This window comes from Chrysemys picta, chromosome 2, assembly GCF_011386835.1.
Source record: "Chrysemys picta bellii isolate R12L10 chromosome 2, ASM1138683v2, whole genome shotgun sequence".
Classification (NCBI taxonomy): domain Eukaryota; kingdom Metazoa; phylum Chordata; order Testudines; family Emydidae; genus Chrysemys; species Chrysemys picta.
This window is the reverse complement of record NC_088792.1, coordinates 66,605,586-66,617,745: the sequence shown is the minus strand read 5'-3', so window position 1 is coordinate 66,617,745 and position 12,160 is coordinate 66,605,586. Positions and strand designations below refer to the sequence as shown.

The following is a 12,160-nucleotide window of genomic DNA, read 5'->3' as shown; positions in this document are numbered from 1 at the left end:
TACATTCCGGTTATGCATTACATATTATGACAATAGAAATGACCCCACCAGCTAGATGGAAAAAATACGTGAGCTATGTAATATGTAAGATTTTATATCCAAGAATATTTGAAAACGTAATTGATGTGTGTATAAAAATGCTAGTAGGGTGGTGAACTCTAGGGCTACAGTAGGATGGCATTTTGAGAAGCAGGATAAAATGTCAGATGTTTTTTACAGACATCCAGAAGATTCTATTGATTGGTTGCAGAGGAAATATTCAAGCTAAAAGCTGTCACAGCAAGGGAGAGGCAGGCAGAGCGAGAGAAAGGAAACCTGAGTGTGTAACCCTAAAACACCGTGAACGTTAAGTCCAAAAAGGATGTTGCACTAGTGCGTGTACTGAGATACATACCGATTGCGTGGCAGCTGCACGGAGTTGAGGCTGGCTATAGTGTAGACTAGCTGGCTAACCACCCTCTGGAGCTAGGCGGCTGCTCTGCTTGCCCCCTCTCTAGTTAAAGCCATACGCACAGAAGGTAGCGCAGGGAAGCAGAGGCTGGCGGGGATGGCATGGGGGGGGGGAGGGAAATACCTTACGGGAGTAGGCGGGGATAAATTAAGGGTAAATGAAGGCGGCACAGAAGTGGGTGGAGAAATCCTCGCCTTGTCCCCAGGTGCTACTCCAGTCCAGCAGCAACTACCCACGAGCGGGCGCCGCCCAGCAGAATAGCCCATCCCTTCGGTTTCAGAGCAGCGCGGGGAGGCAGGCTGCTCCCCTGTCTATCATGAGGCTGGAGGCAAACCCGGCAGGTCACCGACAGGAGGATGTCCCCTCTCATTGGTGTGCGGCTGCCAAGGCTAAGCTGTGGTTGGCTACCCTGGCCGTCACTCGTCTCCTCTCTCTCCTCCCCGTCCACGGTCACAGGCAGAGAGGGCAGCCAGGGGAGGTGTTTAACCGGAGGTCACGCAGAGTGGAGCTAGGGGAAGCGGCATGGCAGCGGTTTTAATGCTCAGAGGCTCCGCCAGGCTGTTATACAAGCACAGGAAGGTGCGTGCTGCCAGCATTGCAATGGGTAAGGACCCGCCTCTCCCTCTTTGCCTTGGGTTTTGTGGTGACATTTTAGCAGCGCGAGCTGGGGTTGCAAATCGTTACCCAATTGTGTTGAAAGGCTCAGGCCTCCTTGTTGAACCAGCAAGAGAAATGCTTCTGCTGCTGCTTCCTACCCACCTCGCTAAATTGGCATGTGAGTCACTCAAGTGACAGCAGCGCCCTATAACTTCTTATCACGTGAAAACAGTGGAGGTGGGGTGGGCACACAGGAGCTGCACTCCGGATTTAAGTGCACTTGGAGGACACCCCTGACAAGCTTCTAATTCCTCAGATGAAACATGCATTGGGTTTTGAAACCCCTGAAAAATGTGCTTCGTAGCAGGAGAGGATTATCACTTGTGTTTTGCACCTTTTACAAGTATTGTGCACTCTATTAAAGCCATACAGGTTGTAAAATTATATGAGGCTCATATCAATACTTACTTAATCTTATGAGTACCTTAGTGTAATAAATATTTTAACATGTTTATTTAAAATAGCATATGTAGAGTTTAAAACAGCCCACAGAAGTTTATGTGAAGCTAGTGACTTAAAACAGCCTGTTATTCATACCTGTAATCTGTACTCATATTTTGCTTTCTTTGTGATTATATTTCATTATTTTTGAGCCAACGCTGAATCCAGCAGCACTTTTTTATATTCAAGACCCTGTTACTGCATACATTTGCTTCACTTTACACACAGAGGTAGTTCAGTTGAATGCAAAGTGAAGCAAGTGTATATGCAGGATTAGAGTCCAAGTTATAACCTTTCCCCTGTCTCCTATCTTTCCTTTTAAAGGGACACTGGTGATTTAAAGATTATATTTTTGTTTGAAATTGTTCTACCTTGTGTTGCTACAAGTAACACCTCAGATTACTATAAGTGAAATAAATTGTAAAATCTTTTTCTACAGTCTTTTTAATGTTTATTTTGTGCATTCGACAGCACTTCATTTATAGTCAATTTTACTGTTTCCCTTGTGTAGCTCAGTCAGTTTCCCCTGTGTTTATTAGGGGTCTCTCACATAGTAACAGAAGAGAAATATATGTGTATTTTTTTTAAAAGGGGGAATGTGACTTTCAAACCACAACATTTGACAGGGGACTCAGCAAAGGGTGCACCTGAAACTACTCTATTTTAAAAGTATTTTTTTAAGCTTCTAGTGCCTTTTATAATTTTATTTTATAGATCAATAAAACAAATGTCTGACTCTTCATTTTATTTTAAAATGAACTTTTAGTGGCATTGTTTTACTTTAATATCTCTCTTCCACTAAAACAATCCATTAAAGCTTTTCACAGTTCCAAGTCTGACTTTTAAAAAAGTTTTTAGTTGTTCAGGTGGAATACAGATTTATGGATACACTTGGTCATATGTTAGTGAAGTTAAATGAAATACGCAAATGGTACAGAGACTAGGTCTATCTGTTTTTTTTTCGCCACAATATTATCAGTAGTAATTGTCACTATGTTTCATACCTGCTGTCTATACTAGTCATAAAGACGTTTCTGTAACAGCTTTGAAGTAGCATTATGATTTTGTTCACTGTCTTAAACATGACAGCTTGAATGTTGTCAACACATGCACGAGAGAAGAGATCCAGAATGCAGTTCTCCTGAAGTACCACAAAGTAACTTTCATTATTTCTTTGAGATCTATAATCTTTAATGGGGAGGGGAGAGAACAAACCATTACTTCAGGTTTTAAGATTGGCAAATGTATGCTTTATTTTTGCATAGAGACCTGAGAGAGCAATGACTGCAGTCTGAGATGAAATTCTGGCTCTATTGAAGTCAATAGCAAAACTTCCACTGATTTAACTGAAGCCAGGATTTCACTCTAAGGGTATGTCTACACTGCAATGTAAGCCCAGGGTTAGTGGGATTTGAGTCAGCTGGCCTGTGTTGGGGAACTCTGAGCTTGAATGTGTACACTGTTTTTTAACCCTGCATTAAGAATTTTCTAACCTGTGTTGAACCTGGGGTCTAGCGTCCACACTGCAGCATGCAGGTCTAAGTCAAACCAGCCATATCCCAGAGTCCTTTGCGCCCTCCTGAAATGTGGCTACTCTACCCTATGACTGTGATGCACTGTGGGAAAACTTTACTGCCCTCCCTGCATGTTACAGGAAGTTTGAACAGGCTGCCAACACAGCCTGCTGAGCAGTCATTTTGGTCTCTGTGCTCCCAGCTACTGGAGCCAGCAGCATGGAGGAGGCAACTTTTGAAGAACTTCTCTTGCTTGTGTTTTCACTCCTATGTCCGGAAACTGGCATAGCATCTGTGAGGCACCGGTGGACATTTTGGTGATGTTTTCTGCCCCACCAAAGGTACCTATTAGATTTCCTGATGGAGGAGGAGGAGGTGGTGGCAGAAGAGAAGGAAGAATACCCTGGCATGGCATGGTAAACTTAGACTGACAGATGCTGCTCAGTCTAATTGGCATAGCCACTGATGCTCTCTACATAGACCGGCAAGCACAGACTGATGGGAACACATCGTCATGCAGACCTGGGATGACCAGCTGTGGGTCCAGAACTTTCGCATGAAGAAAGCTACATTTCTGGAGCTTTGTGAGCAGCTTGCTCCTGCCATTCAATATTAAGAGAGACAACGGAGGTCAGCTTTGCCGGTCCAGAAGTGGGTTGCTATAAGTGTCTGGAAGCTGGCTACCCTGGACTGCTACAGGTTCATTGACAAACAGTAAGATGTGGGTAAAATGGTGGCAGAGGTATCTGAGGTGACGGGCATTAAAGATATTCTGGAGGTAACTGCTGGCTTTAAGAAAATGGCGGTTCCTAACTGCACTGGGACCATTGATGGGACTTGTGCCAACGGTTTACCCTCCTCAAGGAGTACATCAATACATAAACTGTAAAGGGTACTACTACATTATTATACAGTTCCTCCTGGACCACAGAGGCTTAGGAATATCAATGTGGGCTGTACTGGAAATGTTCATAATGCCAGTTTTTTGCCACTCAGTAGTCTACATTCATGGACAGACTGACACTATTCCTACCAAATGACATTGACATAAACAGAGTTCCTGTCCCCATCGTTATTCTGGCGGACCCTGCATACCCACTTTTGCCTTGGCTTATGAAACCATACCCTGATTTCATAAGCCCCGATAAAAGATGGGTTTAATTACACTCTCAGCAGGTGTAGGATAGCTGATGAATGTGCTTTTGGCAAATTAAAATCACGTTGGAGATGTCTACAGACCTATTTGGATGCCAGTGTCATCAATGCTGTCTGCATTACATTAATTTGCTGTGCTCCTCTCAACATTTATGAAGCTAGAGGTGAGCCATTTCCCCCTGAATGGACTTATGACAGTGAGGGGCTACTGGATCGGTACCCTCAACCAGCAAGTGCAGCTACCACTGCAGGAGCTGGTTGCACCCAGGCAGCAGAAGTCAGGGATACTTTGTGTTCTCACATTATGGACTTACTTGGCCCAATGGAAGAAAGGGAATAGTACCTGTACGAATGTGCTTTTGGGGGTGGAAAGTGGCTAATTAAATGTTGGGGCAGGGTGTTTAGTGCTTTGGAAGGTGTATGGGTTGATTGCCATCCAATGTAATTATGAATGGCCTGATGATTAATGAATTGGGGGGGCAGCATGGGTTTATGTATAGAATTTATTGAAATGTGAATTACTGTACCTTGGTAAATAGAGGAATAGTGTTTGCTTACTAATGTATAATTTATTATCTGAAATCATGATTGTCATGTGATGTAGTGATAGCAATAAACTTTCTTGAAGACCTAAAAGGCTTTGTTTGTAAACACGTATTAAAACAGTACAAGTCTCACTCAGTGCTGGACAGACTAGCTCCCATTACAACACATCAAAACACATACCAGAAGAACATTATTCCCTTCCCCTGAAAATGGTGCAAACCCAACCCAACCCCCTGACTTCTCTATGCTTCCTGACCCTGCATTCTTTCCCCCCTTGTTTTCTGCTCACTTGGCACTGGGAGAGGGAGTTGCAGGTATCCACAGGAGAGGGGTTGAAGAAGGAAAGCTGCATGGTGTTTAGTTGCCCTACCCAGCTGCTCATGAGGCCTGAATGCTTGGGCTGCCCCAACACGGAGTTGTCCAAACTACTGCATGCCTGACGTACAATGCAGGGGGATCAGGCCATGGTGTAGGGAGGCAGTAGGAGCTAATGCTCTTGCAGCCATGATGGACATAAATTGATGAAACAGTTCTCTCCGAGTTCGATCCTCCTCCCGTAGCTGCTGTTCCTGTCCCAGGAATTGTTTTGCAAGTGCCTGCTCAATCTCTGAAACCTTGTCCTCCACTTGGACTGCAAGTCTCAGCCTCTCTGCCTGCTTGTCACCAGCCCCTTGCTCCAGTCTTTCATGCCTCTGCTTTTGGCACAGGACCTGCTGGTCTGCTCTCTCAAGAACATCTCCCATAACTTCACCACAAAAACACTTCCATTTAGGATAGTCCATGAAGGTACGTTGGGTCAGGATTGAGTTCCTGATGAACCACAGGCAATAGAGGTTGAGAGGCCCTGAAATAGGACAAGAAATAGAGGGTTATTGTCTAAAGTAGCTCAGTGAAGGAGCACAGAATTAATTCTCGTGGAATCTCAAGGACCTAAAATGTTACATTTCTCAACCGAACTATCATATATTGTGAAGGGATGCTTTAGTCTACATACTTTCTCTGGACACAGCCTTGTTAACTGCAGAGACAATAGCAAAGTTAAAATTACAACCTTTTTTCTGGGGGGGTGGGTGGAGGGGATGCAGATAATGCCCTTGCTGCAAAAGGCTTTCTCTATCATTTCAGGCCTTTCACATTTTGGAGGACGTAACAGTTCTTGTGGGGCCCTAGTGGCAAAGGGAAATGTTAATCCAAGCTGCTGGTGGGAAACCTGCACTGTATGCAGCAGAAGTATTCAAACATATAGTGACCAAACACCACATCTATGAGTGGAGTGGGCTATAAAGGAGGGCCTGTAAAATACACCCTTCTCTCTATTTAACTATCTGGAGTTCCTGCTTAAATAAAAGTTTGCAGCTCTTAGCAACCAGGATTGTGTCAGAGTTCCTGAGGGAATTAACAGGATGCTGTATTAGCTCACACATGGTTTACCCTGTTGTTGCTGCATACAAACATGCAGAACTCTACAGCGTTCCTCCTCTCTGTGGTTAGTTTTTGCCCAGAACTTGTACAGACACCTCACTCGTACTTGAGAGAAATGATTTTGTGACCTGAAAACATCATGGACTATCTCTAACTGAAATAGACTAGATTTGGAAATAGAAGAATGTTTCCCAAACACTGAGTGCACTGTTTCCAGACAGAGGAGAAATGATTAGAGTGGCAAATTTCAAGCCCTTACTATTGAAAGGAAAACATGAATGACTCTGGCAAACATTAGTTACTTTACAATGAAAATGCCCTTTACGCCTCTTTATGAATGTTTGACGTTCCCAGTCACCATTTTAAACTCCATATAGTAGGATGGCAGGGGAGGGGAAATACCAAGATGCTGTGATACAATCTGCCAGTAGTGAAGACGCTGGTAGCTGGGGCTTATTGTAATTTTTGCATTGTTTCTTATTGTAATAATTAACTGTAAATTGGAGTCATACACTTACTGGCATTTGGGGTGGTTTCTGTCTCCACCAGGTTTGCTGCAGGCTCAGCAGTGGTCTGTTCCTTGGAGGTGGGGGAACCAAACAGCTCTTCCTAATAGGGACCTAGAATTTGCCATTGATCCTGATCCATAGTCTGCTCTGGGACTGATTTCATAAATAGTCACTTCATGCACCTCACTCAGAGCCTGCTGCTGGCTCCCATCAATCCCCGTGTGAGATTCAGGGGCCAGCTGGGCACCATCCCAGTCATCATGAAGCACAGTTGGTTCCATCCCCAGCACCAGGCACTCAGTGTCCAGCACCTGGTGAAACTCCTCATAAAATGGGCATGTCGTTGGAGAGTTACCCAAGGTGTGGTTCTTGTCCCTGGTCTTCCAGTACTTGCTCTTCAGCGTCTTAATACACTCCCTGCACAGATCACCTATCCTGCAAAGCTGCCAGCTTTTTAGCTATCTGCTGGTATGCCTGGTCATTCCTGGTGCCAGTGCTGAAGGCCACGGTTTTACTGGCCTTGCACCAGAGATTCACCAAAATTTGGCTGTGCTCCCATGACCATAAAGCAGCATTCTTTGCAGAAGACTTCCTTTGCTCAGTCTCCATTGCAAACCCAGGAGGCTCATTAATCAGCTTGCAGCTCAGTGATCAGAAGAGAATGGGTTAACACTGATGGGAGCAGCTGCCATACTCCAAGGAGTGGGGCTGGCTTCCGTTTTCAACAGAGTCAATTACAGATTATTGGGATAGAGAGGACTAAGGAAGTTGGTACATGGAATTGTTTGATACTTCTGGCAGACTCCCAGGTTACGAGTCAAGCGTCTACAGTGCAAAGCAGTAGGGCTCAAACCCTGGGCCCCAGCTTGACTCGTGCTTGGACCCTGTGTCTGAGTCCTGGGTTGGTGCAATAGCAGTGTAGATGCAAAGGGGTTTAGCCTTGAACCCAAGCTTAAGCACAGTCTTATAGTGCAGTGTAGACATACCCTAGGTGCTTAAATTGATTCTGCTGCAGGCACTTATATGTTATTATCATAAAGTCCCATTGACTGTGAGAAGTGTTTGCAGGATTGGGTGCCTTAAATGTAACGTACAGTTGCCTGTTAAAGGCAGTGCCAGTCATTCATATGTTCTCTCCTTTCCTCTCTTTCTACACACACATATCAGTCTTGTCATCCTCCCTTGTTAATTTTGATTAGTCTAAGGGTTTGCCTGGTTTTAGAGAGATCAGTTGATTGTAATGTCCACAGTATCATGACTGGTTCAGTCAGCTCTGACAGTTTTCAGATCTGACAGCTCCCTCAGCCAGTGAACCTTCTTAGCACACTTGCTGTGAGTTCCCTAGTGGCTTGCTTGAACTGCTACTTGCAGCTGGCAAACCACACCTGCATTGCTGACTTTGTACATTTGTACTGGAGGCATAAATTTAGCTAAGAGAGAAACATGTAGGGAGAATATTTGTGGTTGTGGACATGTCTGTATGAGGGTACCAGATGGTCAAGGTGTGCAGTTTCATCTGGTAATTTCCAGCTGGATGGATTGGGGGGGGAGAGAAAGAGAGAGATTGAGATGAAAATATGTAGGGTCATGATGGGGGAAAGCCTTCCTGGGAGGCACTCCTGGGTGGGACTGCTGATTGCTGAAGGAGGTATGGTGGGATAGTGGAGCGGCTTTGCTGGCAAAGTAAGAAGTTTTGCTAACTTAGGGAGTGCTGTTGTTTTTGACAAAGATGACAGCCCTCTCTCCGTCCCCACTGAATCTGTGTTAAGCAGCCCTGTTGTGGACACACACAAACAAACCTTGTATCAATTCAGGGTTGGTAATGTGGATCTACTCAATTGGTTGGTGCTTCTGTTGGTGCCATACAGTTGACTGAAGCACCACTAACTTTAGTGTTCTAATGCAGATTAGCTCTATTAGCCTAATGACAAGTAGACCAAAAGAGAACAAATCCAATATAGTATTTAATCACAGGGTCAAATGTGAATTGTAACATTACACGCATGTTTGGAAAAGAATAGTAGTTACATTTTTATCTTTAAAGTACAAACATAGTTTATTAATCCTCCCAACAGCCCAGTGTCTGTAAAATAATACTTACCTCCATGAGGAAATTAAGGCAAGGGGGCATCTTCACTGGAAGTATCTTACCCATTGATCAGCAATTGCCTGTGAATGTTAATCAAGGAACAGGCATTCAGAGATTCACTCAGTTTTATAGAATTCTTCAGCAAAACTGTGAAATCATAGAATATTTTAGTAGTACTCTGATAAACTTATTTTAAAAGAGAAACATTTAAATTTATAGTCTTGAAATCCTTCTATTCTAAGGCCCTGATCCTGCAACTGGATCAGCACAGGTAGATCCTTGATGTAAACGGGTGAAAGGGTCTGCCTGCACAGATTTGATTGCAGGATCAGAGTTTCTGTTTGTGAGTAAAATGAAGGGAAGGCCTAGCCAGTGGTTTCTTCATGACAACAGAGCAATTGCAAGTATTTTAGGTATTGAGCCTGAAGACATTATAACCAAGCCAAGTTAACTTCTGATGTATTTAGGCACAATTCCGCCAGAATTAATAAAGTTATATCTATGCTTATGCCAGCAGTGAATGTCAGACCCATATGCTTAACCAATGTTTGTGGTTCTATTCCTGATAAGTGAAGGGTAGATTAACTTGGTTAGGAGCCAGGTAAAAAATTTGCACAAATAGTTTATTTGCCAAAACATGCAGTTTGGTCAACTCAAAACTATTCACAAACTTGTCAGATAGTTTAGGGCCAAACTTTTTTTTTTTTATTGAGAACTCAGAAGAGGAGGAAGTGGTCTCCCTTAAAACCTTAGCACAGTGCTAGGCACTCATCTGGGCTTTGGGAGACCTTTCTCTACATCAGGCAAAGGGAGAAAGAGAAGGGATTTGAACTTGAGTTTCCTACATTACAGGAGAGTGCCCCAGCCACTAAGCTATGGGATATTCTGGGGACTGGTCTTGCTCAATTTCTCCTATTGAAGCTGTTCCACTTTCTATGACTATCTGGTCATTAGAGCAGGAACTTGAATTTGAATCTCCAATGTACTAGGTGAGTGCCCTAACCACCAGGGTATAGGTCCATTCTTTCTCTGTCTAGCTCAGGGCAGATCTACACTACCGCTTACCTCGATATTACTTGCGTTGCTCGGGAGTGAAAAAGCCACCACTCTGAGTGACGCAAATTACAGCAACCTAAGCACTGTCCGCACCAGGGCTATGTCGGCGGGAGATGTTCTCCTGACCCCCACTACCTCTGGTGTCCCCCGCAACTCCCAGCTGCCAGCTTCCGGCCGCTGCAGGCAGTGTGGGAACCCCCAAGCTCCCGGACTCCGCAGGCAGTGGGGAACCCCCCGCAGCTCCTGGCTGTGGCGGGGGAACCCCGGAGCTCCTGGCTGCTGTGGGTCCCTGGAGCTGTGGGCAGCAGGGGCACCCCACAGCCCCCAGCTGCTGCAGGCAGCTCCTAGCCCCTGTGCAGCTGCCCTGCGGTGTGGGGACCTGCAGATCCCCATTTTGTCACAGATATTTTTAATAAAAGTCACAGACAGGTCATGGCTTCTGTGAATTTTTCTTTTTTGCCTGTAAGCTGTCCGTGACTTTTACTAAAAATATCCATGACAAAATCTTAGCCTTAGTCATCAGCATAGAGACTGTCGTTGAATTTGTGTTTGTGGATGAGATTACCTAGAGATAACGTATAGAGGGAAAAGAGAAGGGGACTAGGGATAGAGCCCTGTGAAAGATAGAGCACAGAAAGTTGTGGGGGGGGAGATATGAGGTGGATCCTCTGAAGGACATGCTGAAGGAGCAATTAGAAAGACAGGAGGTGAACCAAGAGAGGTCAGAATCACAGAAGCCAAGAGAGGACTATATTTCAAGAAGAGTATGGTCAGGGGTGTATGTTGGCTCTTTGTTCAGTTGTTTACTATGTTTGGCATGTTTAATATGTTTTATAATGATTTGCTCTTTGCATACTTGGACATATAGATATTAGAACATGTATATAAATTATAGTGTAGTCTTCTTTTTTTTTTTTTTTTTTTAAACTGACAGTATTTATCCAGCCAGATAATTGTTATTGGCATTTGTGGAAACCAGGGCTTAACAGCAGTCCTCTCGATACACCTGACTTATTAAATATGACACTAACAAAATAGTGGTGAAATAAGAGCCTGACTGTTGTTAGCTAAGAAGGCACTTTAATGTCAGAAAAAAACTTTAAAATAATTAATGAAGTGTTTTCTGAACTAAGAAAAATTCTGCTTTAAGCAATGAGACATCTCAAAAGCTAAGTATAGGATATGCAATTTTTCTTTTGAGTTTGGATAGTTTAATTTATTATCCTTATTTCTGTTTGGTCTTCACTTGTCTTAAGGTTTAATCTGAATGAGATTTTCTCTTCCTTTCAAAGAAAAATTGTCTTCTGTAACTGGCAGTGAGACCTAAAAACTGGCATCTGCCCTAGCATTGAGCTAGTATTATTTTAATTTAGAATTATTAGAAAGGAATTATTGTACATTGGTATTTATGGGAATTATGCATTGCCTGACATTATATACTCATACACAGTAGCTTGTGCTAAAAATGGCTGAAAACGACATTATTTTCCATGTATCCATAAACTGCCATAGCACATGGTATTAGTATATTGTACATCATGTTATATTTTTCTGTCATATTTTTTGTATTTCTATGAAAGTTGTTCCTGCAGTGAAGACTGTAGCATTTTATAAATAATTTTTATGCCATTGTTCAAGGGACTGATAATGTGTAATTGAGACTTTCTCTTTCAGTAATTTACGTTTGGCCACAGACAGTAGTGACAGTCACCATCTGATAGTGGTTTGGCAACCTATGTGAAATGAATTGGTGGTTTTCACAGAACCACAGGGTCTGGTCTGTGCCCTAGCCTGTGACCTCTTTAGTGTGCCGAGCCCCAGTGGTTCACACAGTTCTGAAGGGGCAGGCCTGTGGCCTCCAAGACTGGACCTTTCTGCTGTGAATTCAGCCAAGCTAGACATGTGCAGGAGGCTTGTACTGTACCCCTTCAGGGCGCAATGCTCTCAGTGAGTATATGCAGCTACAGTAGGTAGCCTTTTCAAAACAAGGTAATATATTAGTCACTTGGCATACAGAATCTGAAAGTCCTCAGCTTAGCAAAGAGAGGCAAAGGTTATAGTCCAGGGGTCGGCAACCTTTCAGAAGTGGTGTGCCAAGTCTTCATTTATTCACTCTAATTTAAGGTTTCATGTGCCAGTAATACATTTTAATGTTTTTAGAAGGTCTCTTTCTATAAGTCTATAATATATAACTAAACTATTGTTGTATGTAAAGTAAATAAGGTTTATAAAATGTTTAAGAAGCTTCATTTAAAATTAAATTAAAATGCAGAGCCCTCCGGACCGGTGGCCAGGACCTGGGCAATGTGAGTGCCACTGA

General features: G+C 43.5%; 1 protein-coding gene across 1 annotated transcript in view; it reads left to right on the top strand.

The window, feature by feature from the left end:
* The first annotated feature begins 895 nt into the window (after positions 1-895).
* Positions 896-12,160, top strand: part of HIBADH (3-hydroxyisobutyrate dehydrogenase) — a 117,768-nt gene continuing 106,503 nt past the window's right edge. The window contains exon 1 of the mRNA XM_005296992.4: positions 896-1,055. Within this exon, the coding sequence (XP_005297049.1) occupies positions 974-1,055 (82 nt within the window). The 5' untranslated portion in view covers positions 896-973. The remainder of the gene's footprint in view (positions 1,056-12,160) is intronic.